The sequence below is a fragment of the Stegastes partitus genome, unplaced genomic scaffold (assembly GCF_000690725.1).
Source record: "Stegastes partitus isolate 25-593 unplaced genomic scaffold, Stegastes_partitus-1.0.2 Scaffold295, whole genome shotgun sequence".
Lineage (NCBI taxonomy): Eukaryota > Metazoa > Chordata > Actinopteri > Pomacentridae > Stegastes > Stegastes partitus.
The window spans coordinates 4,479-18,627 of record NW_007578026.1 but is presented as its reverse complement, the minus strand read 5'-3'; the positions used below and the strand labels follow the sequence as shown (position 1 = coordinate 18,627).

At 39.2% G+C, this 14,149-nt stretch overlaps 1 protein-coding gene across 1 annotated transcript in view; it reads left to right on the top strand.

Moving 5' to 3' along the window:
• Positions 1-1,443: 1,443 nt before the first annotated feature.
• Positions 1,444-14,149, top strand: part of gnb5b (guanine nucleotide binding protein (G protein), beta 5b) — a 15,954-nt gene continuing 3,248 nt past the window's right edge. The window contains exons 1-11 of the mRNA XM_008283013.1: positions 1,444-1,569; positions 4,469-4,580; positions 5,584-5,720; positions 5,812-5,853; positions 7,157-7,233; positions 8,672-8,804; positions 10,770-10,913; positions 11,083-11,174; positions 12,792-12,840; positions 13,225-13,321; positions 13,619-13,785. Of these exons, the coding sequence (XP_008281235.1) occupies positions 1,444-1,569; positions 4,469-4,580; positions 5,584-5,720; positions 5,812-5,853; positions 7,157-7,233; positions 8,672-8,804; positions 10,770-10,913; positions 11,083-11,174; positions 12,792-12,840; positions 13,225-13,321; positions 13,619-13,785 (1,176 nt within the window). The remainder of the gene's footprint in view (positions 1,570-4,468; positions 4,581-5,583; positions 5,721-5,811; positions 5,854-7,156; positions 7,234-8,671; positions 8,805-10,769; positions 10,914-11,082; positions 11,175-12,791; positions 12,841-13,224; positions 13,322-13,618; positions 13,786-14,149) is intronic.

The following is a 14,149-nucleotide window of genomic DNA, read 5'->3' as shown; positions in this document are numbered from 1 at the left end:
CCACTAATTCATCCAGTTGTACTTTAACCTCTTCGTGTTTGCTGCACTTTTTGTTTCTCTTTGCTATTTGATCTGATTAAACGGCAAAAGAGAGAGACAATAAATGAGAATAAAAATTAACTACTTTGGTAATCCAACCCAAAATGTGATGTGATGTGGACGCCGGGTCTTCAGGGGTTGAACACTGATGAAAATTCAGCCTTTGAATTGAGATTCAGACTTTTCTGTTATTCAGAGGCAAAGTGCATTACATGATGCAGCTGAAAGGACTTTTTCATTTTACATGTACTGGATTACACGGTAGAAGCAACCTTCCAGGCCCTGCAGGTAAAGCTGCAGGAAGGTACGAAGCCTGGAGGTAAAAGCAGAGCAGAGCTTAAACACTTTGCTAAGAAGCTTACTGTCCCCTCTCTGTCAATCCTCTTCAAAACTCCTCTTACGTCTCCAGGTAGCTGCCGCACGGAGCAACGACAAGCATTCTCCTGTAAGGTGAGATTTATCCTTCAGTTTTTAACATTGATACGATAGTTAAAGGTGGAAATAAATCCTGCCAGAGCTGATGTTTGTATGTATACATGTCGCTAAGTTGTAAAATCTGTCGTGGCTGAACATGTGTTTTAGTTAAAAACCTGCAAAATACATACAGAAAAATAGCTGATAGATCATTCTCAAGGAAAGTTCTCTACATTTAGGACAAAAACCTTAATAATTACCAATTACCAGCAGAAAGTGATCAGTTGTGATGATCCAGCTACAAACTAAATTGAGGCTTTAAGAGGAAACTGAGTGTTTGTGTTGGAACATGAAATAAAATGCCTCACATGATCCCTGATGTGACATGACTTCATTCTGTATAGAAATGATGTATACTGTATATTATACTGGTGTCAATGGAAGGCCCGAAAAGTTCATGAGCTTTATTCACTTTAAAAGGTGATTTACTAAATGTATTTGTAACTAAATGTAACAGGACAAAATGAGGAGAAGTGATCACATTGATGTCTTATTGTGTCATGTGAGGAATGTTCATGTTTATGTTGGCAAATGTGTAATTCTAAAACAAGCTAGGGCTGTGAAGTGAAGCTACAGGAGTCGTAGAAGGCAGGTTTGTGACGTGCACGACCATATTTAGTGCTGAAGTCCTTCATCATGCAGCGCCTCAGAGATACAGTGAGTGTGAACTGTGTGTTCCCAGAATAGCTGCTCTTCTCTGCAGCTCTGAGAAGGATCAGGCTGGACTAGATTACCAGCTGCTTATCTCCAGTGCAACACACACACACACACACACACACACAAACACATACAAGTGGTCACAGTCCAGCACACAAATGAAAAGAGCCTCAAATTAAAAAGCAATAGAGTAAAAGCCTCCATGCTGTGATGTGGAGCTCTGACTTCACCTGTGTGTTGGTTTTCCAGGTGTGCCGCTGATCACCTGCAGCCATGTGTGACCAGACGTTCGTGGCGGCCACTTTTGGCCCGTGCGACAACTGCACTACTGCCAGTCCTCTGATGAACATCTACATCAAGAACGAGGCCATCAACTACTGCTCCTTCTGCGTGGAAGTGGTAAAGTTCACCAACGGCTGCTGCAGCGTTTCAGTCGATTAATTAATTGTTTATTTCACCTTGTTTTTTTTTAATATGACCTAAAGTGTTGTCTTTTTGAGACAACAAAGCATTAAAAAAGTAGGAATTATCTAGAAGTTTGACTTTGGCTCAGTGGTTTGCTCACTAACAATCCAATAACAACTGACATTTTATTTCTAATGAGAAATAAAACCTGCACATATTTCATTCTTGTGCTTCTGATACAGGAGGATTCTACTCTTATTTATCTAGAGGCTCTGATATTAGCTGAAGCGCTACATGTGTAGGAACACTTCACTTTGATGTGACACTTTGTGCAGCATCTGTTAAACTAAGGAGCCTCCACTTGGATGTGTTCATGTGTCTAGAACACACACACAGAGCGATGAGCCGCCTCCTAAAATCTGTACAAAGCAGGTTCAACATATTCAGCTCTGTGGCTTTACTGAGCTGCTCGGTTATGAAGGAGGGTTGCCAGGTCTGTGTGACAGAGTGTGATTAAGATGTGTGCTTTTATTTATGTGTGGATATTGTTGATGCAATCTGTGTTCAAAAAAGATCAACCCAACCGGAGAATTCAAAATGTAACCCACAGCAACACGCATCAGGTCAGACCTGGCAACCCTAAAGTCACCCCAGGCTGGAGGTGTGATGTCTGATTGAATGAACTTAAAAACAGACACACAACTTTTTTTTTTTTTTTTACAATATAGCCTAGGGTAATTTAGATCAATGCAAACTTGTCACTCGTGCATAACATTGATTTTATTTCAAACTTTTGATGTTGCACTTACAATAACTGCAGCACTAGTGTTCGATCACATGTGCAGAGATTAATTTGGATTGTTTAATAAAATGGTTTGGCAGTGATGCATTCTGTTCAGCTTTAATGTCACTGCATCACAACTCTAAGATGAGCAGGGCAATGATTCTGTCAGGGCTTGTCTTCCCTCAGCAGTCCTCCTCCTCTGCAGAAAAAGTTTTTTTTTAGTTCAAGCTGATGGATAACCGTCCACATGACTCCCATGTTGGCAGTTTAAAAAAGAGTGTCTATATGTGTATTTCTACATAAAGGTTATTTTGTACTGTCAAAACAACCTGAAAGCCACTTTCTTTGATTTCCTCGCACCAATAGAATCATTCCAGCGGGTCGTCTCACCCCGGTGTGAGTCTCGCTGCCTAAATTTAGAGCTGATGTAATGATTCTATGAAATGATATTTTAATGACCCCCTCGGGTAAAAACGAGCAACTCATATTGAAGTGTAATTTATTAGAGGAACTTTCATTTAAAATTAATTTGCAGAAAAGGACAGCTGGTTAATATTTTGCAGTGTCATTACTGAACTTGCTAATGTTTAAAGTCATTACTAAATTATAATAATGATCATCTTCAGCCTGCTCTACGCTGTATGAAGGTGGAGCGTTTCACATAGAGGCCACATCACATCAACTAATGGAATTATTAGTATATTTAATATATATTCATAATTACAAGTTAGTATTCAGAACATACATGAATTGTTTTTTGACTGCATTTAAAAACAGACTTTAATTACACAGGTTTGCTCTGTTTTGGTAAATTACAGATAATAACTGGTAAAGTTAAAGAAATAAAAACATTAATTTGTATATTAACTGTAACAAGAAATAAACAGGCCAAAACTGAAAATGGTGTTCACATCAAAAATCTGTGTTCTTACAAACGGTAATTCATTCTTTTACAACATTTGACTTCAAAGTCCCCCTTTTTAATAGTTAAATCAGAAAAATGGCCATTATTTCACTAATACTTGCAGTTATATGAAATAAAATGATCAGTAAATCATTTTCAAAACATGTTTAAAAAATATGTCAGTCCTATTTTTTTTTACATGGATTTACATTTTGACTGTTAAAAATAAGGCCAAAACTGTAAATAACATCTAAAATTTGTATTTTTGCAGTTTTAACATTTAACAAAGACTGACCCTAAAAATACAGTTTTACTGTAAATGAATTCACTAAAAATATATATATATATTGTTCCACATTTGTCATTATTGTCACATTTTTTTATAGCAACCCTGCAACATTATCAGATTTTTACATTTATTTTATTTTTTTTTACAATTTTTTTTGTTTGTTTGTTTGTTTTTCCAATAGGAAGTGTCCTCATAGTAAAAGAACTACAGTTAATTAAAAATGGATCAGGGAGTCCTGAGCTGAGAAACAGTCATGAACAGTAGTTTATGCAGCGTAAAAACAAAAGTAGAAAAGAAAGAAAGAAGAAAGCATTAATCCAACAGCTGGGGCACCAAAATAGATACAGTTAAATATAGAGACTAAGCATCTATAAAAACTACAGTCATGTTACAGCATTTAAATACATTTTCTAGACTTAATCACATGAAAAAAAAGGGGGGGAACATTTATCAAATGAAATATTTGTCACATTGTGAGAAATATAGAAAAAAAAAATTAAAAATGCGTTTTGTTTTAAATAATGAAATGTATCATTATCCAGGTTTTTTTTTTTTTTAAATTTAAATGAACAACTTTGAAAAAAAATATTTTTTATGCGTTTCAACAATATGAGAAAATCTGTAAAAAATAATAATAAAAAAAAGACAAACAAAAAAAATATTTATTTATTTATTTATTTAGGTCTCTGCTATGTCACGTGGGGCTCATTAAAATGAAGTGTAGTTTTACCCTCATAAAGCTGCGCTGCTCTGCGCCGCATCAGAGAGGAGACCAGGACAGAGCGGGAGGAGGAGGAGGAGGAGGAGGAGGAGGAGGCTGAGCGGAGCAGCATCTCTGTCCAGGACCGCTGGAACAAACCTTTAACCCGCCGTCCCGTTTCCTCCCGTTTCCTCCCGTGTCCTCCCTCCTCTAAAGATGGCCTGTCAGGGGCTGCAGAAAGGAGAAAGTCTGGCGAATCTGAAGAGAGAATGCGAGAGTCTGAAGAAGAAGCTGGAGGAGGAGCGAGGAAAGCTGAACGACGTGGAGCGTAAGTCCGCCTCAGACCAGCCACCGTCCGTCCGTCTGACCGTCTGGTGGAAACGTGCAGCTGCTGCTCTCCGCCTTCCTCTAGCTGCTTCTGGAGAGTTTGTATTTGTTAATGAAGGAGGTTAATGTGATGAAAGTGAAACTCATTCAGTCTGCTTGTTGTTTAGAAGTTAAGTTTGGAGGTAAAAACTAAACTGTTAAGAACTGGTGGGATGCTTTAAAAATACAACACATCTCCAAACAGCAGCAAATATCTGATAAATAATCATTTTTGGAAGATTTGAATTCAGGAAAAAAGTTAAATTTACACATTGTCATAAAAACATGTGCTTTTCCTAAAAACAGCCTTTGGTGTCGACATGTGAGTGAATACTTTGTATGATTTTACAGGATAGCATCTGTAGTTTACAAAACAGAGAACATCAGTGACATAACAGTTAGAAAATGATTTTTCAGTCCTTAAAACAGATCATTTTTATTTCAAATAATGTAGTTTTGCTGTTTTTTTTTGTTTTTGTTTTGTTTTTACAGCCAACATGTTTTTTGTTTTTGTTTTGTTTTCTGTGATTTTGTTGGATATTATCTATAATTTATCCACACAGTAGATCAAGTAGCTCCACCTGCTGCAGACACACTGATGCTCCACCACTACTAACTCATCTAACAACAGCACACATATAACAGTATGTTAGTCAGAGAGGCCTCACCTGTAGCTACATTATGTTGCTCATACTTATGTACTGTGACTAAAGTAGGACTTTTCATGCAGGATTTTTTACTCGTAGTGGAACATCTTTACGTGTTCAGGTGCTTTAACTAAACTAAATCATTTGAATACTTCTTCTACTGCTGTACTTTTGCTTCAGTCATATTTTTGAATGAAGAACTTGAACAGAGCTTGTGAATGATTTAAGTGTGTCTCCCCTCACTGCAAGGTTTTAATGTCTGGTGTGTGTGTGTGTGTGTGTGTGTGTGTGTGTGTGTGTGTGTGTGTGGTCCCTCAGTGCACCAGGTGGCGGAGAAGGTGGAGGTGGTGGGTGCTCTGTCCATAAAGACCAGGCGGGTGCTGAAGGGTCACGGGAACAAGGTGCTGTGTATGGACTGGTGCAAAGACAAACGTCGCCTGGTCAGCTCTTCACAGGTACACAGCTGCACACACACACACACACACACACACACACACACACACTGTCTGACTGATGAGTTTTCGTATGTGTGTTTCTCTCATCCAGGATGGAAAAGTGATCGTCTGGGATGGATTCACTCTCAATAAGGTGAGTTGACTTCTATGTGTGGGTTTTTTTTGGGCATATTAAAGAGAAAACTGAACTTAAGGGGCCGGATGTTAAATGTTTTGTTGAAAAAAACGACTCATCTGTAAAGTCGAATCGATCATATTTGATACAAGAGGTTTTGAAACCTCTGCAGCATCAGTGAGAGATTTGTTTTTCCTGATCAACCTGATGTATACACTCAGATCCAATCATCCACCGTGGAGCAGTAATTCATGCACCAGAAATGCTGGATGTAGCAACAATGAGACAAATAAAAACTCATAAATGCAAGTTTTCATTCATTTTAATTCTTTAATTTGTCAGAAGGTTCAATAAACACTTCTGTTTCACAAAATTTGAATTTTCTGGCATTTATTTCATGATGGTTAAAAGTTTCTTTTCACAAGAACCTCAGTAATCAGTTCACCAACACACACATTTGTTGAATTATTTAGTCCATCATTTATAAATGTTTCATATTTAAAAAAAAATAAAAAATCTCTGTCCATTAGATGTGTCATAAATCAGTAAATGCTGCGTTGATCATTGGCCTCAAAGAGCAGAAACACTGAATTCCTTCACTAGATTTAAAACAGTGAAGTGATCCAACATGTATGAGGAAGCTCTGGTTTCATGTGTGCACAACAACAGTGATTTAAGTTCACATGAAGCTTTACATTAATGTGTCTATGTAGGAGACTCACATCCTGTTTTCAATAATATCTCTTCACATAAATCTAAAGACCAACTTTAATGTCCATCCAAATGAAGGGTCTTTGGAGGAGGGGGACTGACTGAATAGGACTGTTACTTCCAGAAGCCTGACTGCTGCCCAATACAACCTCAGCCACTGCTCTGCTCGGTTATATAAGGCTCAGAGTGTTTTTATTTCCTCTGGACGCTCACGTGCCCGTGTCCTCTCCACCATATGTGCTGGTGTTGAGCGGGTCGTCCGGTGCTCCCAAACTCATCCCAGAGAGAGAGGGGACGCCATCACATGGAAATATGCGTTAAAAGATTATCCTTCCATCTGTCCCCCCCCGTTATGACCGAATGTGTGTGAACGCGTGCTTGAGTGCACTTAAATGACGGCTGAGATTCAGCCTCCTGATGGAGCAGACAGAACCACGCTGGACCTAATCCCTGTTAATACATCATCCAGATCCACCGTGTCAGCTGTCTCTGTGTGGGACAGAAGAGTGGCAGGTTCATGCTTCTTAAATAAAATGTCTCTTTCCTTTCTGCTAATAAATGTTTCTCTCTTATTAATGCATTTGTGCGTCTCTTTGCGTGTCTCCTGCAGGAGCATGGGATGACTATGCCGACTACGTGGGTCATGGCGTGTGCTTATGCTCCCTCCGGTTGTGCTGTAGCATGTGGGTGAGTGCACAGAATGTTTTAAACCTGTTTTTTAATCACATATGTTAACTGACAGACATTCTTTCCAACAATCAAAAACGGACAACTTCCCTCTAAAGTAAAATACATTTGGAAAAGAGAAAGTTGTTACTGACATGAGAGAGAAATTATAAATTTTTAAAGATAGTTTATGGCTGCAGAGGCTCTTTTCCAAGCATCTCCTGCTTTACACACCTGGAGTTATACTTTTTGAATACTGTAAACTCATTTTGAATAAGATGGCTGTTTCAATACCATAAACTTTGCATTTGTACACTGTTTAATCTACAATAATGAACGATGACAACCAGGTTTACTCAGAATCAGACGACTACATCGGTGTCGGCCGATATAGTTTTTTCCCATGTGTCGGTATCGGGCCGATGAACAAATTTAGCCGATGTGAAAAACCAATGATTGTCTAACATCAGCGCCTTCAGCTCTACATTTGATATATTTCACAGATGTTTTTACTGAAATGTTCCTGGACTTGAACGTTAAATATGTTTAAATATGTTTTACTTTTGTTATGTAATAAAGACTATGTGGTCTAATGTGGGCTTCTTTTAAATAGTTTCCTGTTCTCACAGTGCTTACTTAGACTAATTTTTCAGCATGAACAAAAACTGAATATCGACATCGGTAATATTGGTTATCGGCGATATCAGAAATCTTAATATCGGACATCAGTATCGGCCAGAAATTTGAATATCGTGCATCACTAGTTTTATTGCCAAGTACAGTCGTCCTCAGATGTATTCATCGCCTCCCATTAAAGAAGGAAACAGAACAGGTGTGACTGAAATAAGCTGAAATTGAAAAAAGTAATAATAAATCAAAATTTTATGAAAATCATGACATTGCTATTGAATTGTGGTTCAACAGAAATATTATTTTTAAAACAACAAAAAACAAAACAAGCAAACAAGCATGATGGGATAAACTAATATTTAGTTGAACAACTCTTTGAGCCAATCACTGCCATCAAGTGTTTTCTGTAACTCTCAGTCAGACTTCTGCACCTGTTGACAGGTATTCTGATTTCACTGCTCATCAGCAAAGTGCTCTAATTTGTCAGGGACAGTTTTTTTTTTTTTTAATTATTCTTTTCAGCCACAATTCAACAGCAACAATCTTATTTCATTAAATTATAATTTAGCAAATTTTTATTTATTATTACTTTTTTCAGTTTCTAGTTATTTGAGTGACTATTGTGAGTTTAGCTTTTTCTTTAATGGAAGGATATGAATACATTTGAGGACGACTGTAGGTCTTCACATACAAGGAACTTAACTTGGTGTCTAAATGCATAACAGTAAACAGTAACACATGGATTAAAAAGTGCTGCCAGTAATCGGTATAAAGTGTAACGTGTAAATATGTTGATTATTGAACTCGTGTTTTCTGTCTCTCCCAAAAGCGGATTGGATAACAAATGCTCAGTGATCCCGCTGTCACTGGACAGTAATGAGAACCTCGCTGCGAAGAAGAAAACGGTCGCCATGCACACCAACTACATATCCGGATGCACCTTCACCAACTCCGACATGCAGGTGAGACGAAGCAGGAAACTACGACTCACAAGTTTTAAACGTTTCTCTCCATCGACTGTTCATCCTGAGAAGTTTCCTCGGAATATTTTGAGGTCTACGTTATGTTCAGGTCTCTTCTCTCATAATCAGCCTCAGCTGCTCGATCTGCACATTAGGACAAATGTAGCCGTCCTGTAAATGGTGATTAGGTTTGCAATACTTTTCAAACACCAGAACTGAGAATCATGGCCCGACACCAACGCCACTTTCAAATTCAGTGTCTTATTTAGTTGCGTCTCAACCTCGTCAGCAGCAAAGAAGGACGTTAGAGGACAGATTTAAAAGTAGAACACAAAGGAAACGGGCCGGAGATATTTGGTGTTGAAAATTCACTCCAGTCTGAGGCAGAGGAGCACAGTGGGGAGGGAGGTAAGAAGAGCAGAGAGGAGATGGATGGCAGGGCTGAGGAGGGGTAAAAAAAAAAAAAAGGGAGACAAGAGGGGCTCTGATCCTCTGTCCTGGGTGTATTAATAGACACTGAGTGGCTTTTATCTAGCAAAGAGCGGAGCACACTGACCCGAGGGCAGAACATTTAACACATAAACACACACATGCATGTTTTCATCCTGTCTGCATCTCTTTTTTTTCCTCTCTGTAGCTCACACGCATGCATGTCTCTCACACGTCTCCCCTCTCTGCTGTATCTGACACAAAGATGCACCGACGCACTGTCACGCACAAAATTTTTAAACCGCCTTAAAATGCAAATTACACACTTGGGTTATATCCGTGTGTGTGTGTTCAAGTGAGAGCAACAGTTAAGTCGTCCAGCGGTGAGTTTTCACATATCTGCTGTTGCACTGAGTTTACATATATTCATTAATATATGTCAGCATGCGGGTGGTACCATAGGTCAGACTGATGCTCTCTGAGGTTTCAGTCTGTGTGTGTGTGTGTGTGTGTGTGTGTGCCAGTAATTGTGGCTTTACTGGTAATTGCATTCATGTTGAAACTGGAGCTCCCTCTCGGTGCATGACAGGATGTGGTGCGTTTCGTGCCGGAGGTCATCCAACAGGAGCTCTCTAATCTAGCAGCCGCCAGAGATCTCTGATGTCTGCATGTGCCCATAATCTGTGCGCATCAGAGGAATCGCTGACATTTTGGCACGCTGCCTGAGGGATACATGACGCACAGTGAGAGTTTTTCTGTGTTAGCGGGGAGGTGCTGACCTTTGCCGTTCGTTCTGCGTACTGTAATGTTTGCGCTTCACCTTGTGGGCCCTTCCACTCACTTCTCAATACTCGTCTTAGTTCTTCTTCCCCATGTTGCACAAGAAGTAAAACTCGCTCAATCATGCGGAAAATCCTCTTCCTTCCCCTTTGATCAATCAGTCAACGCTATTGGAAGAAAAGCAAGTATTGAATAAACTACAGTGGAGTCCTACTGATGTCACATGAATATTAGGTCTGAAGGCGGCGTAATGTCCAGTTTATTTTTAGCTGTTTCATTTCTTACTTTTACATCTTCCTGTGAAATAGAGCAATGAAAGCAAAGCCACAAGACGAGAGGTACATATAAAGAAGGGAACTAATAACTTAAAAAAAAGAACCACTAAGTGTTTGCAGTTGCTCTCAAAATTTTTTATAATCGCCTACTTTCATATTTGTCTTTCCAGTGGCGCATCAAACCACTTTTATCTCAGTTTGTCTCCTAATCAAACAATCAGTGCAGTCGCTGTGGAGTTTCCAGAAGAATGTGGTTTTTGTCAACTTCCTCGTATCTACTTCCACAGAGTAAAGCTGACTGTAGAGCTGTTTGCAGGCTGCCATAAGGACTTCTGTAAAAAAAAGTATTAGTTTGTTTAGATTATTACACTGTTACAAACACACTCAGCAAATAACGTTCAGGTTTTCAGGTTTATTTTTGCTTTGCACTGATCTTGAATGCATGTGTGTGGATGTTGAACTGTACCTATGTGTCTCTCAGCTCCTGTCCAGCAGTGGCGACGGCACATGCGCCCTGTGGGACGTGGAGAGCGGGCAGCTGCTGCAGAGCTTCCACGGTCACACAGCCGATGTCCTGTCGCTGGACCTCGCTCCGTCTGAGACCGGAAACACTTTTGTCTCTGGGGTGAGAAGGAAGAGGCAGTTCATGAATTTGTGTGGCTTTGAAATTCACGTGGTCATGGGGAAACCCAGTCATTCATCTTCTTTGACTTAGTTTTCATCAATCATTTTTGACATGACAGCAACTCTATTTCCTTTCTCTAATGCGTCGGGGTGTGTGTGTGTGTTTTCAGGGCTGTGATAAGAAGGCCAATGTGTGGGACATGCGCTCCGGACAGAACATTCAGTCGTTTGAGTGCCACGAGTCCGACATCAACTGTGTAAAGTGAGTCCAGTTTGCTGTCGTGTTTCTCTTATTCCTCATTTAAACAATCAAAAAAAAAAAGATGAGGTTCCTCAAAAGGCGTATTAAACCTGTGGGCTAATGGCATCCCAAATTAATAAATTCTATCCTGGATAATCAGAATGCATAATGAACAAAAACAAATTAAGCCACATAAGTTTGAACTAGGGCTGGGATTTTAATGAGTTAATTTCCACGAATTAATTACAGAAAAACAACGCTTTAAAAAGAATAACGCATTTAGTTGCATCCCTCTCACTTGTCACAGGCAAAACACACGACTTGCTGAACATTTTCTTATCGATAGAAACAGAAAGTAGTTCACATAGATTCGTCCTACATGCGCTGTTTTCGATGAGCGGAGAAAACTGTGCATTTAGCTGCTTTTCACTAGAAGACCTAATTTTTAAGTGTACACACCGCAGTACACTGAAGCTATGAAAGTACTGCGTTCTACCTCTGTGGTTAACACAGCAGCTGCCTGTGCCGGTCACAGCCACACTAATACAGCTTAAAGTCCATCATGCACTCGCACCAATGCGACCACTTAAAATTTGAGCCCTGCGTTCAGGATGCAGTGAGTGACGTCAGCGCACAAGAATGTTTGGTGAACAGTGACGAAACCGCATTGCTTGACTTGTTGGACGGAAAGTTTTGTGGTTTTTAAAATTTCCCTGATGGCAGCTTGGTCAAGAGCATGGTTATGTACAACTTATGCAACAACGAATTTTAAGACAAAACATCTTAAAATGTTGAATATAACGGCTGTAGTTGCACTTTAAGTTTTCCCTAAGCTGTGAATGTAGTAGACATAAAAATGCAGGTAAATATCTATTAAAAATAATAAATAATTAATATAATAATATAATAATTAATAAAGTTTTATTCTAATTCCAATTCTAAAATAAACATTTCTCCTGTTTAAGTTCATGTATTCACCCATTCATTGATTCAGTCGTCAGCCGACATGTATTTGAATTGAAAAACTTTGCTTATCTCTTTAAATTTTGCTATTTGATAAAAAGACGATTAATCATGATTAATTAATTACAAAGCCTCTAATCAATTCTATTTTTTTTTAATCGTGTTTGAACACATCTACAGGGGCATGAGGATGATCTGAGGCACTCTTCTGCTAGTAGAAGACTTTTTGGTCTTTAATGATTGAGAGACAAGACAGCCGTTGTTCACTTGTCGGTACAGTACGTAGATTTCAGTCTGGTCAAATCTGAAACTCTGAGGTTGAAACTAAAAACAAATGGAACTGGAATGCCCAACTTACTATTTTGTCCAGGTTTGCAAAAAATATGTACATAGTGTGGATCACAGTTTAAATTAAATGAGTTTTTTGTTTTTTTAAATGCTCAAAATGTAAAGCAGTATGAAGCAAAGTTTTGTGCTTTTTGTTTTGTTTGTATTTAATGGATAATGTGCCAAAAATCCACAAAAGAAGAAGAAAAACTGCTAAACTGTACAAATAATTCACTTTTTTGTTGCTTTTGTTTTCACACAAAGATTTGTTAATCAGACCAAGTTTCAGCTCCAGCAGCTCAATCAGTTCTTCATTGTTTAATTCTGCTTTTGATCATGCGTGTCCAGGTACTACCCCAGTGGAGACGCATTTGCATCTGCGTCTGACGATGCCACGGTGAGTAACATCACATGACCCGCATCTGTTCGCTGCTCATGACAGAAGGCAAAATCACTGACATTTTCACTTCCTGCATAAATACATAGCATCAGTATACTGGGATTTTTTTGACATTATTTGATGTTAAGGTGAACTTTGTCATTTATTTTCTGTTGTGAAGACATTTGTCAAACTGTGGCAACATTAAAAACATCTACACTGGATGCAGCCTCTAACGGAAAAATAGCTTTCAGTAAAAACAAACAGAAATCATTTTTAACGATACACACAACTAAAAGTGACTCCAACCCTCCAGCTGTGACATGCTGTGATAGTGTGTACCGTTCACTGACTGATGGTAATGTTTGTGTCCTGTTTCTCTCTGTGTTTGTGCTCCATCAGTGTCGTTTCTTTGACTTGCGAGCTGACCGTGAAGTCGCCGTCTTCCAGAAGGACAGCATCATATTTGGTGCTTCCACCGTGGACTTCTCTCTGAGCGGTAAGTTACTCATTTAAAATGTGCTCACTACATTTTGACTTGACTCTGATCTGTTTTTTATCTAATAAAGAAGACACTTTTTATTCTGGGACACATAAATGCAAAGTTGTTAAAGCCAGTGATGATTTGTGCACTGCTTCATTTTACAGAATTTTAATTTGAATAAATCAAATCAGTGTTTCCAGGAATATTTCCCACCTGTCTCACAATTTCACCGGATCCCTTCTTCTCTCTGTTCCAAAATCCCCTGCTTCCTCTTTTATGGCCACCCACTCCCACGCCTCCTGCCACCCACAGGTCGCCTGCTTTTTGCTGGGTATAATGACTACACAATGAACGTGTGGGACGTTTTGAAGGGGAATCGTGTTTCCATCCTGTTTGGCCACGAGAACCGCATCAGCAGAGTCAGAGTGTCCCCTGATGGCACGGCGCTCTGCTCGGCCTCCTGGGACAACACCTTACGGGTGAGCAGCAGTTTCCCACAGCATGAATGATCTGCTTCACTGAGTTTATTTTTGTCACATTGGTTTAAAGGGTAAATGCTGTTTTTCTGGTCTTCCATTTTAGCAATATTAAACAAGACACACAAACTGTATGTAGATGGTACAGATCCACTGTAAAAAGTCATGAAAGCATTTTTTTTTTTTTAATCTGAAAGACAGCATTGAGCATTTTAATATTCATCCATCATCTATACACCATTTAATCCTCACGAGGGTCGTGGGGGGCTGGAGTCTATCCCAGCTGACTCAGGGTGAAGGCAGGGGACACCCTGGACAGGTAACCAGTCTATCACAGGGCTACACTTAGAGACAGACAACCAAGCAC